Source organism: Pezoporus wallicus, unplaced genomic scaffold (assembly GCF_028554395.1).
Source record: "Pezoporus wallicus isolate ANWC-B61680 ecotype Strahan unplaced genomic scaffold, APGP_CSIRO_Pwel_v1 contig_7339, whole genome shotgun sequence".
Classification (NCBI taxonomy): Eukaryota; Metazoa; Chordata; class Aves; order Psittaciformes; family Psittacidae; genus Pezoporus; species Pezoporus wallicus.
Window position 1 is genome coordinate 357430 of NW_026636333.1, and position 19920 is coordinate 377349.

Here is a 19920-nt window from a genome sequence, read left to right on the forward strand (position 1 = left end):
AGTTGTTCTTGGAACCAAAACAGAAATAGCTGCTATTCTGACAGGAAAGAACCAAACCAAATAGGGAGAGAGAAAACTAGTGCTCCTAAAACTAGACAGCTCCTACATATCCCTCCTTTGTGTGCTTTACCTTTAGTAGAACATGAGGATCAGGCTGTGTAAGTTAACCTCCGGTTACCTTTTGTACTACCATTGTTTCCTGGGCATTTGTTTTTTGAAGAAAACAGAAGACATGAGGATCCTAGTTCTGGATTTTTGTGTTCTTTAGCCTACAGAGAGGACTGTATTGACTCTTACCTATCTGTACTCTGGGACTTTCTTAAAAACTGAATGCACTGCCTTAATTTTCTCCCACCTTACCTTCAAAGTGTGAGAGAAACCACCTAAAAATGAGTGTTTTAAAAGCGTTTACAGGAGCAAAAGTTTGGTTTTAGGGATAGCTAAATACCTATTTCCTCTGAGCTACAGTGATTGATTTATGCAGCTGTTTACTTTCTCTCTTGCTTCTAGCTGCCATGATGTGGACAGTTGGAATGGCAAAGCCAGACACAGCAGCAAGAGGATCAAGTCAGCAGATGTGGGATGCAGGTTTGCTTGCATGTTACTCTTCTATACAGAGCACTGTTCCATGGAAATAATGTGTATGTTTTAGACTGCAAGTAAATGTAAGCCCCTAAATCCTGATGGATGCATTTTTTTCAGTGGTTGCAGAACTTGATGTTCTGAAACCTGCTGTTAGGGCTGGCAGGAAAGATGACCAGATGATGCAGAAAGTTCCAGTATTCAAGCTGCTTTTATTTAAACCAAACACAAACAGGAAACCAAACAAATGTTGTTCAACACATCTTCAGATGTGCTGAAGACAGAGCTGAAAGTGGACTAGAGGGGGTTCATATTTTTACTAGCTGGGGATAGTAAATTACAACAAAGGCTCATAAATACAATGCCAATGAGCTCCTGAACTTAAGTGCATTGCAGTGTGTTGTGTTCAGGCCACTGGCATGGAGCAGACGCGCTCTTACCCAGCAGTAAGTGCAGCATGGCTTACCCTGCCAAAGAAAATGAATATCCTTACATTTACCCCTGAGTAAAAGCTTATTTTTGGGCAGTTACCCAACAGTAGCTGAGGTGTACCAAGTTTACATTCTAACTGCACCTGTGGCAATTTATGTGCCTTTGCTTTTATCTTCTTGACATGCAAATTAAACACAGTTTTAACGTGATTTTATAAAATGCCATTTATGATGTTGGGAGGATCTCCCATCTGGGCTTGTTGAACCTCAGAAAAGCCAGTACCTTTTTATGTTAAAGCAGTAAATGTATGCTATGGTTTGGTAACTGAACATGCTGCTTATCTCAGGATAAAGCAGCTGACACACTAACAAACAGCAGGGACACAATCCTGCTTTGAAAGAGCATGCTGAGCTGTACAGAATGCCTCTGTGCAAGCTGTGTCCCAGATCACAGTCTACTTGCATCTGCAGCAGCAGCATCCTGTCAGATTGACATGGTCTGGGAAGTTTGTATGAGTGCTTCTGGAAAATGGGGACTGAGGAATGTATCTCGGACAGGCTGCTTCCAAAAACACGACCAAGGGCTCCGTTAGATGTGTTTAACGGGGGGGGGGGGGGAGGGGAAATAAATCAGTGAACAACAAAATGTGTCCACTTTCTACATGTGAACACCTAGCTCCAGTGGCAGTGTGATTTCTCATAAATGGCAGTCCTCTTAGTCATCCATTTTTGTCATATGATCAGTTAGGGAACATCTGAGCATCTCCACCCCAAAGATACAACAATGTGGGAATGCATATTGACTTTACTGGACTTGTCATTCTAGCCTGTGCAGAGCTTAGTTCTGCATATGTACTTTCCTGTTAAAGCCATTGAGCTCCTGGGTAGCTGCCAAAGAAGCTGTGAACACGTACGCTTCCAACTGGTTCCAATAATAACACGTGTTTTCCTCAAGGCCACTAAGTGTCTCTGCTTGAACTGGTCCTGATGATCACACCTCCAAGAATCAAAGAGCTTACCTATTCCAGGGAAGTTTCACAGCAGTGTGGATTTCATGTGTTAAGTTATAAATGTAGCTACCTTTTCTTTTCTTTGTCTGCTTGTCTTGGCCTATTTTTATGGAACCAAGCTGAGGATGGGAGAGACAACCATGGGAGCTCTTCACATGCAGACGCTCAGATGTCGGAGACAAGGAGTCCTGTTCCAACCCGCCCCATCACTTCTCTAGAGGAGCTGGAGGAGGAGGAAAGTAAGAGAAGCTTTGTACCTTGATTTCAGTCAGAACCTGACACTGTTACCCACTTTGGTCTAATTGCAATTGATTTGAAGAGTTGTGTCTTGCTGAGCAACACAGATCTTGAGTCTCACTGCATATTGCTGCTGCAGAATCTGTTCTGGGATTGTAGTTCCAGTGACATCTCTTGGCTACACAACTGAAACAGTTCCTTCTTCCCCTTGCCTCCCATCCCTTTCTGTTCTCATGCTTCTTTAGCGGGTACATCTGTAAAGCAGCCCAGGGAAGCACCTCAGAGAATGAGGCTGAGCAAAAACAGCTGTGGGAGAGGAGGCTGGAAGACTCAGCCTCCTCAGTAGTGTGTGGGGTGCTAAGGGTCCAGGTTGGAGCCGGGATGAGGAGCCCTCACCTGCTCCCCAGAGGCAAGAATTTGTGCAGGAGGAAGCAGAGCAGGAGGAGCAGAATTAACACTTGTTTTCTTTTCCCACTTCTGTCAGGGGGTGTGAAGCTGGGCCTTGGAGACTTCATATTTTACAGTGTGCTTGTTGGGAAAGCAGCGGCCACAGCAAGTGGAGACTGGAATACCACGCTGGCCTGCTTTGTAGCCATTCTCATAGTAAGTGAGCAAGCTTTTAGTAACTCTCTTACACCCTATTTAGTACAGCAGTGTTGCCAGAAGTACCAGCAGCTGAGCACTGCTTAGTCACTGCAGGTAACATGATGGATATCTACGAGAAACCACCTAATCTAGAGAGTCAGGCTTTAAGCAGCCACTGAAGCTGAATGATACTGACTTGTCAGAACAGAGCCAAGTGTGGAGATGGTGAAACAGCCACAGTTACCAGCTTATAGTTACAGCTGAACTGTCAGTGTGCTTGCTTCAGTGTTAAAAGACTGGGGACTTCTGTCAGCCAGAAGAGTCAGTATCATGAAGTGCACATTTATCAGCAAGTGAAGCCGAAAAGATTAATTCCCTTACGCTAAGGAGAACTGCTACATAAGAGGATGAAGAACTGTCTTGTTCTGGTGTTTGAGCTTGGAAGGAAGCAGACTTAAAAATCCATGGAAATTATCAGTAAAAGCAGATGATGATCATACTGTAACTGCTAAAGTACCCGGTCCTGCCAGGTCTAATGACCACACACTGTTAAGCTTTCACCTAGGCAGAAAATAATTACTAGGAACTTGCCGTTTACATCAGCATCCTTATGGAAACTAACCAGCAGGATTTTTAAAAGGTAAAAGAAAATGAATTATTGTGTCCTTCATTTGTCATCGTGGAGGAATTAGAAGGGCTCAGATGAGAGAAAGAATCCATACCTAAATGCTTTTAGCCATACTGTCCTCCCAAAATGCACCAAAGCTTTCACACATGCTCCAAAACCCAAACCTTGGCCTGCTATCCAGATAAAACCAGAATTCACCTGTCGTAGAATGCAATGCAGTCAAAAGAGCAGCAGTGGATATTTTTCTATCTGCTCTGTGTGTGTGTGTGTATATATATATATTATTTATTTTACCCCAAGAGAACTTGCAAACTGGGAAGGCATTAGAAGTACATGCTGCTGTATATTCAGAGTCCTCCAGTGGAGGTTCTTACCTATGCAGCTCACTAGGATTTAAGCGCTCTCGTGTGCTGGATCAGTACTTCATACGTAACGGCACAGAAGAAAATGTAATCTGTAAATAAATGAGCCTCTCGGGGTCAGCTGTATGTCAGCAGAAGCTGTTTATAGCATTTTCTCAGCAGAAAGCTGTGCTCAAGATTGCAGAAGGAAGTGCCTGGGCAACTTGAAAGGTGAAGCTGTGGGCTGCTGCTAGCTCAGGCAGGATTCAGATGCTGTACAGTGTAGCTTATTATTTGTATATTAGATTGTTGATGACATACATTTCTGGGCTTCTTACTATATGTCTTTGTTTTTTATTCTCTCTTTCAGGGTTTATGCTTAACTCTTTTATTGCTGGCTGTTTTTAAGAAAGCACTGCCTGCTCTTCCCATCTCCATCACCTTTGGCTTGGTCTTTTACTTCTCGACAGACAACCTTGTGCGACCATTCATGGACACCCTGGCCTCCCACCAGCTGTATATTTAGAAGAGGTGGGAGTTAGAGGATTCTTTTGAAAGCTTTACTGTGAAGTATGGTTACACTGTTTGGAGTAAGTGCTGAAGTTTTACACTTAGTGCCATATATTTGTAAGGAAAACACTAACTCTGTGACATGATGTGTATTAAAAATCTAATATATACAGGACTCTGGGACTCCAGGGAAAATCCTGGCTCATTGCTGATGTCAGAGTGTTACTTTTATGTGATTTGATGTGTACACTGGCTGTTGCGAGCACAGAAACCTGTATGTAGCATGGGACACTGAAGAAGGGTCTGATTTGTGCTTCCAGAAGCTAAAGTGTTTTATCCCTGGAATTTCAATCTAGCTTAACTGTACTCTAGGAGTTTTAACACTTTTGAAGTGTTGTGCAAACATGCTGTGCAAGTAAATTGTAATTAGAGAAACATAGCAGCCAACATGCACAGAACAGAGCAGTCATTACACCTGGTTGTGAGCAGTACGGAAGTGAGGCTGAGCTGCATAACCTGTCTTCTGTGCACACAACTTCTGCAATTGTCCCAAATGCCTATTTATTCTGACCTTAGTTAGATACAGTGAGCCATGATGGATTTAGGCAGGAATGTTGGTGGTTGGGATGTTTAAACATAAGGCTTCTGATGTTCTGAGCCCATCCACCACCGCACCTAACAGCTGATGAAGGCAGGGCTGCCTGTTCCAGCACATCAGATCCTCAGTGTGGGAATTCAGATACTTTTTTTCCCGTCTCCTCCCAGCATTTTACCTTTTTGGAAATCTTTTTCTGGCTCCATACTACAATCCTCAGATTACCATCAGGTGGAAATCACTACACAACTCCATTAAATCAGACCTGTAACTTCTTGTGTGTATTTCTAGTTTCATTTCTGTGTGTTGCTGTAACTACTCCAAAGGAGGCTTTACCTTCCCTTTATGAAGAGGTCCTCTTACAGGGACTGACACTTGGGCTTACCTAGTTTTTGGTACTGTTTAAAGATTTTTTTTATTACAAAATTTAAACCAGTTATTTACCCTGTCATAACTTGTATCAAAAGACAGAGGTGCAAATTTCAATCTGCTTCTTACATAAGGCATCATTAATGCTAGGCATATTTACACACCCTTGAGTTCCTTAAAAGAAATCAATACCAGAATCACAGTGCTTGCTGCCAGTATAAAATACGGGTCTGACCAAACCTGTCTATTTTCTCCACCTTTTAAAATCATTTGATTTCTATTCAGAGAGTCAGTTTTTAAGAATAGCCAAGTTCTGTGGGTTTTTTACCTTTTCTTTTTAGTCTAGTGTCGATGATGCAAAAGAAGTGCTGTTTTCTTTGACAGCTCCTCAGTGTCAGTGTTTCAGAATGCAACATGATGCAAGGTTTTGTGAATAATGCAGTGACAGAGAGATGCAGAGTTTCATCTCTCATAATGCTTTTTAGATAAGGCTTTGAACTACACATTTTTAAGGTAGTGTTTTTTCCAGTAGACTTGTTCAAGCTCATCTACTTTGGTATTTAACAAGGACATCATGTGAGTGATGCAAACACATGTAAGGGTTTTCACAAGCTGTGTGTCTCTCAGTTTGCTCTTTGTTTAGTTTTCTGTCCTCATTTCTCACATTAGCAATGTTTGGACTTAACACCTGCAGAGTTAATTATTACTGAAAGGTATTTCCTTTGGAAACGTAAATCAGTGGAGCTCCGTCTGCTGATTTTTAAGGTTTATGTGAGAGTTGGGTTTTCTTCCTTTTATTTTTGGGGCATTTTTTAAAGCAGTTATGGGGCCAAATGAGAATACTGCAAAGATGATTCTACTTTTTGCATTGCATGGTGTAGAGAGGGTGTGAATTATTTATAAGTACTGGAGGAAAAATCCTGCTTGGCTTAACAGGGTTGTAGCATATTGTTAGAAACAACTTATTTCTGTGAAAGCAGAGTTGATATTCGAAGCAAGCTGGAGGAATACCTTCAAATATTGAAGGATCACTACTGGAGCTGGTGGGTTGCTGCAGATTTGTGCTTGTCAAAGATTGGCCTTCCGCTGAGCAATTCTGCATAGTTTTGTTATTGTCATTTAAAAGGAAACTGAGCAACAGATTCTGTCAGTGCAACAAAATGTATTGTCCTGGTGAGTGGTAGGAATATATCATGTACATACTGGAGTGGTTTTAATTGTGTAAAAGTTCATATGTGCTTATTACAAATATATACATATTCTCTCTGTGTGTTTATGTGTGCATATGCACACATACACACAAGTTTTAAAATTATATTGACTGATATCTCATTGGCCATTTTCACCTGGGCATAAAGCAAAGTTTTATTTGTGATGTTAATAATGTATGGCCTAAGATGTGGAACTGGAGAAGGCAGGATTTACTTTATTCCCTAGCTGGCTGCTACATGAGATGCTGAGTCAGTGATCTGGCAACTTGAATGAACAAAGCATTTGTCTGTCTCCTGTGCTCATTCACTGACTTCAGCTTGGCGCATGCTCTGCTCAACTGCAGTCTCTTTCGCCTGAAGAGATCCCAACATTCCCACTGATGTACATCCCCCTAAAAGCACTGCTGTCAAGTAGACAGGGGTGACACCCCTCTTGATACAGGTGTGACTTCACAGCCTCAAGTCCTGAAGGAGGTGCCACATGTTGGCGTTTTCCTACATGATCCCTGTCACACCCGCTCCAGTATGAGAGACTGGAGATGCATTCTGCCCGCAGAGGGTGCACAAGAAGCAGCACAGTCATGAAGTACAAGAAATGGGCCATTCCTGGTGGATACTCAAGGTCTTATTCATAGAACCTAACTTCAGGCTTTTAAGGCAAGTCCCTCAGAGAGAAGTCAGGCTGTGCTAGAAATGTCATCTCATCCTGGCTCACAGAGAGGAAGGAACACATTTGCAACATGAGGTGTCTCAGCAAGAGCCCTATCAACACTGCAGAAGTCATGCCAACTTCTGTTAGTAGATACAGGAAGGTCATAGCACACATCTGTCACAGTCAGGGAAATGCAGCAGCGCTCTCCTCTCCCACACCTTCTTTGCTCCAGTTGCTAGTGAAGTCTCCCCCATGGGCTATCCAGATGAAGTTAGATGAACCATCTCTCTGAGTAATAACTCGAGACTATCTTTACAAAACAATTAGGAGGTCTCTCAGTAAATTTCTCTGCTTTGTTCTTGCCTTCTTATGTACTCCCAGTTAATCACACAGAGTGTTTTCCTTTTCTTTCCTTGTTACCAAATTGTGTTTTGGTTTAAATTGAATATATAGTTACTTTTCTGTATTGTTTCCCTCAGTCCCTGGTCTCCCTGTTCCTGCATTAGAGATGCTCCTTGGCAGCCACAGGAGGGCAGTACGTCTGTATGAAGAAGTACCAGCCATTTTCAAGTACTCTGCTGTGTGCCCCTTTTAAGTGAGGCTGAATGCCCTGTAGTCTTCTTCATGGCAGGGAGAAAGCAGGCACCTCACACCCCAGCACAGCTGCAGTTTTGGCACAGCACAGGCCGGGCTTTGAGTGAGAGTGAGCTCACATTGTGCCAGAATCTATTTAAAGATTTCAAATGTGATGCCATGTTCAGCGCTGCAGCTCTGGGTGAGGTCCTGCTGTTGCATTAGACACACTATTTTGTTTGGGTTGTGTTCCCCCCTTATTTTTGGAAGCATTCAGCCTTAGTTTCAGGCCTCAAACCCCCAAGCGTAAGTCAGGGGCTCTTCCAGACATCACTAAATTAGAGTTTCCCCTGAGCAGCTTCAAGAAGGAAAGGAACAGTAATACTTACTGCATTATCATTCCTCCTCTCACTTGCAGTCTCCTGTTCTGTCCCAGCAGGTCTTGCTAATCCTGGGGGTGGAAACAGCATGCTGCTGTCATTCCAGCTCTTGGCACCTAAGGTCAGGCTGTATCCTGTTGTCTGTGCCCTCAGGAGAGCCAGGTGCTATCTACTTTTCTTGAACTCATTTGTTTTACAGGAAAGCAGCCTGGACAAATGCTGTATCTTTGCCAGAGCTTCTCCTACCACACTGTTTGTACACCACCTAACGTACTGTTGCATCCCTCATTGAACTTATTCTTGCTTTCCCTGCCCCCAGTATGGTAAAGTGATACGAGCTATTGCCATTCCACAAGTGGGAAGCAGGGAAAGTGAGAGAGTAAATGCTGGTTTTAAGCTTGGTTAAAGAAAGATCTGCCCACATCAGACCAGGGCACCAAAAACAATCACACAAGACACTATTAACTTCTCTTACCTCTTCCCTTTGCTTCAGGTTTGCTATCACCATCTTTTCCCACTCTAAATTGAAGACATTGGCCCTGAGCACTGGAGGAGTTAAGTGAATATGAACTGTTAACTTCTCCTTTGTGTGATGGGTGCCCACAATTTGGGAGGTGTCAGTGCTCAGCGCTATTTATGGCTCAGTGTTACAAAGATATAAATAAATAGAAACACTGAAGTGGAACTAGCTAAACTCCTTAATATAGAAACCTGAGACAGGTACAGGGCCAAGCAGTTGGAATGGAAGTTTTCCAAAACTGGGAACTGTTGGAGTCCTATCAAATGCAGCCTGAACTAAGTGACAGCTCCCAAGGGCAACTCAGGATTAGGTCTGTGCAGAAATAAATGGTGTGAAGCCTGGCACTCCCAAACTGCCTTGCAAGGCTTGAAGAATGAGAAGGGGGTGGAGTAGGAAAAGCATTAAGCCTATTTTCTCCTATATAATTGTTTCTGTGATTTCAGGGAGACTTCCTCACCCTGGTATAAAACGTGAGTAACTCCACAGCTAACTTGCATTTAAGCAGACTAGGAGCAATGCAAAAAGTTTGAGAGCAACTCATCCAGCCTTTTAACTTATGCCATGCCACCTTCAATCTTTGCAAAGTTAAACAGAAGGAATTACAATTCTCCCTGAATTGAGCTGCATCTATTGATAAAGCTGCATCTGTTTATAAAAGAAGCCAAGCCTGCCTTCAGACCTGGCATAAGACAAGCAAGATCCTTGGAGTGCAAGGTAGGTATTGAGGATGATTTTTAAAGCCACCTATTCACAGCTTTGATGTACCAACGGAGAGTTAGCAGCAATAAAATGCCAGCAGCATTAACAGAATTATTCCAACAGCAACGTCTTACCCCTTCATCTTGCCAAAACAGACATGCCCTGTCTGTAAGCCCCTACCAAATATGGCCTTTGTGATATTCCAGGAAGATCAAATTTGAGTTATTTTTGTTCTCCAAATATTGTGCTAATAGTCTCTTCCTGAGTGCTGTGTGCAGGTTTCAATAGGCATGAAAACTGTTTGTCTTTCTTCTTTAACAAGGAAAAAGAAACAATCTGATTGCTGTCCCTGTGTGATTTGGGTGGGGAAGCTAAGAGCTGAAATGGCAAATGCACGGAATGATCCCAGACAACTCATGCTGCCTATTCAAACTCCAGATTGTGGGGACAACTAACAGGGAATAGAAATCTAGCAAATGTGTATGGATATAGAGGCTCTGAGCTGTGGCTCTTCAGCCTAGGGAAGGGCACAAGGCTAAGAAAACCAAAACACACCACGCACATGGGTAAGCTTACACAAGAGGAGTGGGGTGCTGGCTTCCCTGACCAGGTTTGTTATGGCAGTGCAGCTTTAAAGACTGAAACAGGATGGGAAAATGAGGGCCAATGGGGGACAAAGCAATACCAAAGGCACTTAGCATGTAAAGGGTTAGGTCAGCTTCTTTGGTACCAGTGTGTGTGTACACACTTCTTAGTGCTGTCATGAAACAGTGCTGCTGCAGAGAACAGTGAGAACTGTGCTTTGAAAGCAGGCTGTTGGAGTGACAGTTGTTGAAGCCCATGGGTGGATGGCACAGAGTGCATTCACTGTCCAGGCTTTATTATTAGGTACTGTACCTAGTGGGACTGCTGAAGGAAAAGGGCATCTTTGTGCTCCCACCTTGGACTCCTCCAGGCTAAAAATCTTCTTGGAAGCTCTGGGAGTTGATGGGCAGTGAACCTGCACTGCTGGTTCTTGGCACCGCTGTGCCTGAAGGCAAGCTCTTTTCCCTCTGCACAGCTATGGAGCATGTCAAAATGACTCTGCTGTGCTTCCACTGAGGCTTTCCAAGCACTTACTTAGGCATCGGGCTTCAAGGGCATGACAGAGCAGAAGAATGCCATTGGCTCTCTTTTACAGATAGGAGTTGGGTAATTTGCTCAGGGTCAAACGAAGGGCTTAACCTGGATGCCTGCACCATCTCTTGATCAGTCATTTCTTCCAGAGGCTTATATTAACTGCTGGCATCTCCTTCTCAGCTGCACTCAGCTACGTGTCAGTCAGGGTGGTCTGCCACCAGTCCATGTCTCTCTCTCCAGGTATACAGACACAGATGTAGATATTAGAGGTGAGATAATGCAGTCCTTGGCTGACCTCAGGAATTGGATCAATAGACACAGTAAAGCAGAAAAAGGGTCAGTCAGCTTCCAAATGTAGCAATGATCCTTTTCCCCTAGACTGACTGCTAGAAGTAAATCACAGAATTGTTTAGGTTGGAAAAGATCTTTAAGTGCTGTTAACCCAGTACTGCCAAGGCCACCACTAAACCATGTCCCTAAGCATCTTTTAAATACCTCCAGGGAAGGTGACTTCCTGGGCAGCCTGTTCCAATGCTTTACAGCCCTTTTGGTGAAGAAATTCTTCCTAACATCCAATCTAAAACCCCCCTGGCACAACTTGAGGCCATTTCCTTTTGTCCTGTCACCTCTTACTTGAGAGAAGAAACTGATGCCTCACTACAACCTCTTTTCAGGTAGTTGTAGAGAGGGATTATCTCACCATCATTAAGCTCCAGACAATCAAAACAGGACTAACCCACCACCTCTCCTTCCTGCCCATCCCTTCTGAAGAGTTTACAGCCATCCACTGCAGCACTCCAGTTGTGTGTCATCCCACCATGTTTCCATGATGGCAACCAGTTAGTTTTCCTGCTGCGCAATGGCTTCCAGCTCCTCCTGTCTGTTGCCCGTGCTGTGTGCATTGTAGATGCCTTTCAGCTGGTTTGGGGGAAGAAGCTCCAATTCCTATGTGACCATTTTCAGGCACTTTTCTGGCTTCTAATGCATCATTAACTCTTGAGTCCTTGCTGCTGCATGATTCCCATCCCCTATCTCTACTGACACAAAGGGCCTCGCTAGCACACTATCCCTCCAACACTGATTTATCCCTTTCCCCTTTCAAGTGCAGTTTAAAGCTCTTTCAAAGAGCCCTGCTAACTGCTGTGCAAAGATCCTTTTCCCCTTGGAGACTGGTGGTGTCCTGGTGTGTAAATCAACCCATGATCAAAACCCCAAGCTTCTGCTGGTGACACCAGGCTGAGTCTGCTGTCTCTTCTCATATCTTCCCTCATCATTCCCTGCAACTGAAAGGATAGAAGAGAACACTACTTGTTCTCCTGATCCCTTAACCAGTCATCCCAAGGCCCTGAAGTCTCTCCTGATTGACTTCTTGTTGCAACTTCATCACTGCCTACCTGAAAAAGCAATAATGGATAACAATCTGAGGGCTGCACCAGGGTAGGAAGCTTCCTCTTGACATCTTTAACCCCAGCCCCAGGGAGGCAGCAGACTTCCCTAAGAAGTGGGTCCGGTCTGCATATTAGCCCTTTCGTTCCCTTCAGAAGGGAGTCTCCTATGACAATGATAATTGTTGGGACTCTCTATATGAATCACCTTCAGGCAAGTGGATGGAGTTTGTCCATTTGCCAGACCGGCACTCAGAAAACCCCCGCAGCTTCCCCTGTCTCCCTTCCCACATGTTGCTGTGTTTCGGAACAGCAAGGCAAGATCCACGAAGCCAGAACAAGGACTGGCTCTCAGGGCAGTGAAAGAAAACAGTTTCTTGGGGACCATAGTTTCCAGGCTGCAGCAAGGTAGCTCACTGCTCTCCAGCTGCGTGAGACATGGCAATGCCGTGCCAAGAGCTGGGGTAATGGCTGAGTTTGGCAGCACACTTCATCATTAGCCACCAGAGCAACCTATGATGAACTTGCTTGTTCCAGTAAAGTGTTCAGAAATAGCCCAGTTTCTCCCATATTCCCTGGCTCCAGTTTGCCTTCCCACTTTGAACAACTCTGCATAAACTGTTCCAGATAACCCTCCTGTCCTTCATAAAAAACTAAATGCAGGCAAAGGACTTGCTTCTGTTTGCCTAGCTTCAAAACTAATTTGCCATGTTTACCCGGGGGGTGAATGGCTTCATTGGTTATCATCTGTAAAGTGAATGCTGGCTGAAAGCTACAAAGAACTGAGCCTTTCCACTGTGCCTGTGCAAGATTGATTGAGGTACATGTAATCAATCAAGTGGCAAGAGGAGAGGGCAAAGCACTCATCCATCTGTGCAAGCAAATGCAGTTTACAGTGAACAGAAACAAGTCATGTGTCTAGCTCAGAGATAAAGAAGAATTACAGCCTGAGTAATGTTTAACCGAGTCTCACAGATTTGGGAAGAAACAGAAATACCATATTCTTGAGCTGCTAATCAGATTGCTGCACTCTTCATCTCATCCAACATGGCTTTGCTCCATAGCCATAAAAAGCACTGTTGTGCAACAGAATTTGAACAGGCAAGCATGATACTGTGAATGTTTTCCTACATTAATTGCTGCAGTGGCAGGGGCAAGGTGCCTGTCCTTGCCCTACACCGTCCTGCATGCTATCCAAAGACAAGGACTGGTATCACTTTCTTCTATTTAGTGCTTCCATCTGCAGCCTCTCCAGCTGGCACTGTCCTTCTCTCAATGTACTCCATCCCCGTGGGCTTGTCTTCAGTTTCCCAAAGCACTGGTACCCACTTAGCATGCATGTGGCAAAGTGTGGAGGTAGTGGTGGGTGACATGAGCCACAGCCGAGCGTAGTGTGGTGGCATATGTGTGGCATGCTGTACAACTTTTTCTGGCAACCCTCGTGTAGCTTGGGCGCTTGCTGGGGCTTGTTACCACCTCATCTAGAGAATAACACTAAGTTTGGTTTTCTTTAATAAAATAAAGAGGGGAAAAAATGCAGGTATCTACATGTAAATTTCTAGTTTGTGAGAACATATTTGCAATGCTGCTTTTCACCCAGTTGGAGAGAAACTTGTGTTATCCAGTGCCCTGAGCATGTGTGTGTGGAGGCCAGGGACAAACCCCAGTGAAAGACAATAAGGCTGTGATCTGCCTCATCCCTGAGAAAACCAGGTGAGTACCATCTAAAATGCCCCAAGGGTAGACTTGCTCCCTGTTCTCCAAATAATTGTTAGAGATAACCCCAGCATTGGTGGCTTGCACCCACCTCCTGTTAGAGTTCAGTCCTCAATGCTCTAGAGCTATATGACATGAGCCATAAATACCCTGTCCAGAGCCACCAGTCTGTTCTGGGTAGAGAATAGCAGTAACCAAGAAATGCTTGAGCCTTAACCTTTGTTACCAGTGCTGGCCTCCCAGGCCTCTGGTGGTCTTTTCCCTGCAGACCCATGGAGACAATAGATCACCTCTGTGGTTCAACACTTCACCATTGCTTCCCCAAGGCAGCCCCTCTCTGGGTGACCCAGAGTGGTATGAACAAGGGCACAGAGAGGTGCTTGTGAAGGCAGGTTTCTCAGCAAGGCAAAACCTAGAGGCAAAACCTGTGTCTTCTTCCCCCTCATTTTTCAGTGACAGAACAAGACAGCCCTTCAGCAGTCCTCTCCATAGGACCTGAAGTCCATTTCTGCCCACCTCCTTCCAGCTAGGGACCCTGCAGCAGCCCAATGGGCATTTCCTGCTCTTTCCAGCTGTGTGGAGCAAGCCTGCTCACTGACAGCCCCAGAAACCCTTGTCCTGCTCTCTGCAGTGTATCTTCTTCTTGGACAGAAAACACTTGTCTGGAGAACTGCCACACTGTCTCCTTTTGGCAGCACTAAACCATCTTAAAAATAAAGTACTCACTGACAAACTTGTCTCCATCCCTTTGCAGTGAGGGGAGAGGGAAAAGAAAGACAAGTGCAAAGAATGCCCGAGTGCTTCAGGACGAAAATACACAGCTCAGGAATCAGAGCAATCCTAAGCATTACAGAACTAGCTCATCATTTGGATCCTATGATGATAGAGGATGTGCATGTACACTGCCTGAGTCAGGGAGATCTCATTTCTTTACAAGGCTGTTGCTCTCATTCTTTGCCATAAACCCATATAAATAACATATGGTACCAACAGCGTCACTGAAACCTGCTGAAGTTTTGAAATGCCTACAACTTAACTACTAAAACCAAGCCACCTGTCCAGCGACTTCTACTTGAGCTGTTCCAGTTCACCATCCCTGTATTACTATGTTGTTGGAACACCGTGAATCTATGTAGTCAGATAAAACATTCCTCTTGCCTTGAAGAAATACCGTCTAAAGACAGTGAGTGAACACAAGGCAAAACTCCTTAAGAGGTTGTTTATCTGACCCTCAGCAGTTCCTTGTTGAAGGACTGAGGGAAACATGTTCAGAGCAGCCTTTGCTTTGTGGTTAGCTGTGAGCACAGGGGAGGGATGGTGATGTAGATTTTATTGTGGTCGGAGAAACAGCTTGGGCCTGTCCTATGCAAGAGGAGTTCTGAGTGTTCTTCAATAGCCTGGATGCTTCTCCACGTAATGACATGACCAATAGCTGCTTAATTGAGGCTCCATTAAATCTTTTTTTTCTGCAGGTTACTTGGCTGCCTACTAATTTCCTGTTGCAACGGAGCCCTTCTTAACTGCAGGGCCCAAAGATCCTTCCAAGCTCCAGTTCTCTTTTTGTCCATAGAAGTCTAGCCACTGTTCCTCTCCACGTTCCTCTCTGGGAACTTGACCCACTTTGTACAAGGCTTTAAAGAACCTTTCACTGGGTTCTTCAAAGCAGTCAGCATCAGAACTGGCAGAGCTTTTCTTGGGTATTCCCTGGCACTCACTAAGCAGTGAGCTGGTAGGAGGTGAGCAAACAGACTCCTCACAGAAAACAGCAAACAGAAGGAGGAATGCAGCCCCTCCAAGAGGCTGACAGGACCATGCTGACAGCCCTGAATTCGCTCTTCCCTGCACCTTTCTTGCTGCTTCTAGCCCAATGCCACACCAGATCTGTTTTGTGCACCTCATGAAACTGCATATTTAAGCCCTTCCTTATATAGCTATAAACAGGCAATGTGAGGCAAAGAGATGATGGCACAGCTAAAGCATCTGCTACGGAGTGAGGACTTCCAACTGCTACATCAAGTTATTCCACACTGATCTTGGGTAAGGACCCCTTTCTGACTTGCAAAATCAGGATGTTTAGAGAATTAAATCATCAACAAAGCATCTTAATATCAGTAGAGAGAAGGCTCTGGGGAGGTGTGACTCAGTCACAATTTAAATGTATAATAATTTATATTTATATATATAATGATAGATTTATCACGAGGCTATTTATATATGTATTGTAACTCACAATCAAATTTATCATACTTCCATTATAATTTAATAAAAGCTTGATTTACATAATCCTCATAGGTGTAAGATTCTTGCTAGAAATGTTCTTGTTTCTGGGTGCAGCAGCAAGGATGTTGAAATCTGAGTGAATCTTAACACTGACCAAGATGTGAGAAGTAAATGACAGTTGTAGTGCCAAAGATGTGTTGTGACCAATTTCTTAATAATGTTCACTCTTGTTCTTATGGGTCATTAAGAGGCTTCACAAAATCTGGGAACTTGCTTCTTCCCAGGACTGCTCTGGCTTGCTCTGTAAATTCAGATCTGCATTGCACAGATCTGTAAAAGAATGCAGGCACAGAGCACAAGATCTAAATGAGATTTAGATGCAAGTTAAAACTTTCAACCTGCAATAACCTCATTCTGCCGTCACATCACACTAAGGCATCAAAGGATGCCAGCGCTTAGGTTTTTGTGTAGAAGTTTCCTAGGTTTCTTCTCTCTACCCCGCTTGGAAGGGCTTTAATCTAGGAAGTGTTTGCATAGCATATGCAGCAGATCAGCTCCTACACAAACTCTGACAGCTTACGCAAAGCATAAATGAAGTAGGTGTCACTGCTATTTTACCTACAATCCTGTGGTGGAGGGTACAAAACCAGAATGGGGCAGCCTGGGCTGATCCCCACAGGATTCACATCTCCTCCCTCTGAACAAGGCACAGTTTGCACAAGGCCGAGCTGTAAATCTGTCTGGGATTTGGAAGGGATGGAGGAGTGCTCCATTCTCATTTCCTCTTGCTGGGCTTTCCCATTGTGTAAAGCATAATAATAAAACCTAATAACATGGATAAGGCTAGAAAGAGGAGAAGGCAATGGCATGCATAATGATTAGGGTCCTGATGTGAGGGTGGAATGCTGTAAGTCTTCACAAGCAGGAAAGGAACTTGAATTCTGACCTCCCAAAGCCCATGGGAACTGTTACCCATGTTACATGAACCACTGATACCCCTTCTGAAGAGTAGGAGGACTCCCTGGTCTATTTCTGAAGTACAGCACTGTGCCCCATCCTTCTTTCCTAGGGTTCACGGATGTAAGCCTCCTAATTGGTAACACTAAAGCAAAATATTGACAACATTTTCTTCTCTTTTAACATTTTTCTCCAGTTTACAGGGAGATCTCGCATGGCTTTTGCCATGGAACAATTCTCCCAGTGTTTTACACACACCATGTCTGAATTTTATTTAGGACTGTGGGCACAGATAGGCAGCCATCCCCACAACAATTGGCCTCTGGATTGTGAATCCTGGGTGTCCTGCCCCTATTCCCCTCAGGAGCTAAAAGCAACAAAAAAGGACATCTGCTCCCAGCACCTTCAGTCCAGCTTTCCGAATTGGGTGGGAAAACAGACACTTCTCTCTTCTTTAGTCCAAATATAGAAAGAGCTAGCCTTGTGCTCCAGTTCAAGGGGTCTTTCAAGGCTGCAGAAAGCCTGGCAACAGAAGGTGTGAGGCAAATTGAAGAGCAGAGGCAGAAATACCCACTGGTTAACCATGTGGGAATAAAGGGAACCAGCCAGGCCTGTCTTTGAAAGATGGGGAGAGCTTTATCCTGTGCTTGCTCTGCCTACGTCTCGGACGATGACAGCATGCTCATGCAGGAACCCATGCAGTTCTCCCTGCTCAGCACAGTGAGTAAGACCTGTTTCACAATTAATGCTGAGCTGACGCAAGCAGAGTGATGTTACACAGAAACTTAGAACTGACATCCAAAATGCAGGACAGGAGTAGATAAAGAGCGTCCTTAGAAAGAACATATGAAACTTAGATGACAGTGAAGATGAGTTTCCCTTTGGAGAAACTAGTGTGGAATTAACCACAAACAGAACAGTGAATTGCATGCGTGTGTCAGTATTGAAATGAAGAAAGCTTGGCATTTTTTTGACAATTCAAAGCTGGTATCTATTGCAGCCATGTTTCTGCATCATCTAACACACCCAACCTCCATTCCCTTCTCAAACATTCAAGTGTCATGTTTGGCCTTTCCATTTCAGCTATATTGTGTCTACGCACAGCCTGTGTGTGGAGCAATTACATCAGTAATGTGTCTTCCCCAAGGAACTGGTTTTTTAACCTTTCGAGTTCAAACCCAGCCTTTCTAGTACTGACTGAGCCTTGCTTCCAGTCGGATGTCTGGGTGATGAGGTGTGCTAAATGCATTTGTAGCTGTTTGTTCAGTGCCTTGCAGAGACCTCATGGCTTACCTGGGAAGCTGAGTGGGGTTTGGGTAAGAAACATATGATTTTATGTATTTATTAAAACATGAAGGAACATAGCTGGTATTTGAACAATATTTTCTGTGTTCATAAATACCAGACAAATAACCTTTTGTATGAGCTGCTGAAGATGTGGGGTATCATTATCCCCTTCTACAAGGGGAGATAAGGGGGGGGGGAAGTTTGGCACTAGCAGGTTGGCAGTAGTGCCAGTGGGCTGTGTAGAGTTCAACCCCCATATGCACTTATAGCAGACCATTTACCCAGTTTCCTTCTTCACAAATCCACAGCACCCACAGCTCCTACTAACTCTGATACACAGATCCTTTGGTGTGGATTTAAGTGCTCAATTCAAGCTACTAGTTAGCTGAAAACGCTGGCTAAAGCAAGCAATTGACAGTGCTGAAATTAAAGCTCGGGGCTGTTTGCTGGTCACTCCTGTAAGTTACGCTTCAGCTAGAGGAGAATTATAAATCCTGTTTGTTTTAAGAAGAAACGAACGATTTAATCTCCAAACCTCATCCAAATACAGTTCTGCCCCAACACAGCAATGTGGCAAATTCACCATAAAGAATGTATTGTTAATTCTCAGACAGGAAAGCTGCTGACATAGACAGGCGCTTACCAGAACATCCCGGACAGCCCAGAGCGAGCTGTTACTGTCAGCCCCTTGCAGCATGTGAGACACCACAGCGCTGGAATCAGCCTGGAGGAAGCAACACACTGTTCTTATTTCCCACACGTATACAGCATGCCATTGCCAACACATGCAGGGAATCATAGGGTCAACTAAGTTGTAGAAGACCTTCAAGATCACCAAGTCCAACCGTTCCCCAGCACTGCCAAGGCCACCACTAACCCATGGCACTGAGGGCCTCGTCTGCACGGTGTGTGAGCACTTCCACGGACGGTGACTCTGCCACTGCCCTGGGCAGCCTGTTCCAAAGCCTGAGCACCCTCTCTCAGTGAAGAATCACCTCATGCTCGGTGCATGAGCAGCATCACCGTGATTGTCAGCCAGCGCTTTGAAAAACCCCACTGGCTTCCACGTACGAAGGTTTCTCGGCCACGGAGCGCCACAAAATGGAGCTGCTCCGCCCGCCTGCCAGCCGTGGGGCTCCTGCCATCGCCTCTCCCCACACACCACCGGCCCCCAGGGCTGGCTGCCCCTGCCCCTCCCCGCCCATGGCGGGACCCCGCACCTCGGGCTGACACCGCCTCCCGGGCCGGTCCCCATTGGTGACGGGGCCGCCTCCCGCTCGCTCCCGCCCGCAGCACACGCACCTCACGCCTCACCTCACCCCGCCGCCCCCCGCCCAGCAGCACCCGCCGCACGGACCTCACGGGCCTCACGTCCCCTTGCCGCCGCCGCCGCGCGCCTCGTCCCGGCCTCCTCCCCGCCCGCCTGCGGTGCGATCCAGTGCAGTGCAATGGAGCGGTGCGGGAAGGGAGGCGGTATCGGTGTTGCCGCGGGAAGGACGGCCGTGCTTTCCGCGGAGCAGGGTTGCGGTCACCATTTGGCCTCTCGTCCTGGGGGTCGCTCCCCTGGGGCGCCGTTGCCCGTCGGAGGCAGGGACGTGTGAAGGGTCCGTGGGGCAATGGCGGCGGCGGCGTGCCAACGGCTGCCCCCAGCCCCGCGGGGCCGTACCCAGCCAGGCGGCTGCCGGTTGCGGCCTTGCCCGTGCCCTTGCCGGGGCAGCGGCTGCAGGACGTCGCGCCGCACGGAGGTGTCGCCGCGGGCGGCGAGCAGCGGGGCCGCGCCGCTGAAGTTGGCCTTACGGGGCTGGGCGCCGGGCAGCGGCTCCTGGAGCTGTGCCCGCCGTGCGGGGCAGGTGGCTGGGCCCGGCTGCTCAGCGCGGGCCGCTTCCGGGTCTTGTGCCGCGGCCGGGTCCCCC

General features: G+C 45.8%; 1 protein-coding gene and 1 long non-coding RNA gene across 3 annotated transcripts in view; one reads left to right on the forward strand and one right to left on the reverse strand.

The window, feature by feature from the left end:
• The window catches only part of PSEN2 (presenilin 2), a 19141-nt gene extending 12538 nt beyond the window's left edge, over positions 1-6603 (forward strand). For both annotated transcript variants that reach the window (XM_057400035.1, XM_057400036.1), the window contains exons 8-11: positions 511-588; positions 2143-2262; positions 2745-2863; positions 4185-6603. In XM_057400035.1, the coding sequence (XP_057256018.1) occupies positions 511-588; positions 2143-2262; positions 2745-2863; positions 4185-4340 (473 nt within the window). In that variant the 3' untranslated portion in view covers positions 4341-6603. The remainder of the gene's footprint in view (positions 1-510; positions 589-2142; positions 2263-2744; positions 2864-4184) is intronic.
• Positions 1-19262, reverse strand: part of LOC130594267 (uncharacterized) — a 27999-nt gene extending 8737 nt beyond the window's left edge. The window contains exons 1-3 of the long non-coding RNA XR_008971036.1: positions 19228-19262; positions 18651-18731; positions 8114-8169 (exon numbers count right to left, since the gene is read on the reverse strand). This is a non-coding gene — a long non-coding RNA (uncharacterized LOC130594267). The remainder of the gene's footprint in view (positions 1-8113; positions 8170-18650; positions 18732-19227) is intronic.
• Between the last annotated feature and the right edge of the window lie 658 nt (positions 19263-19920).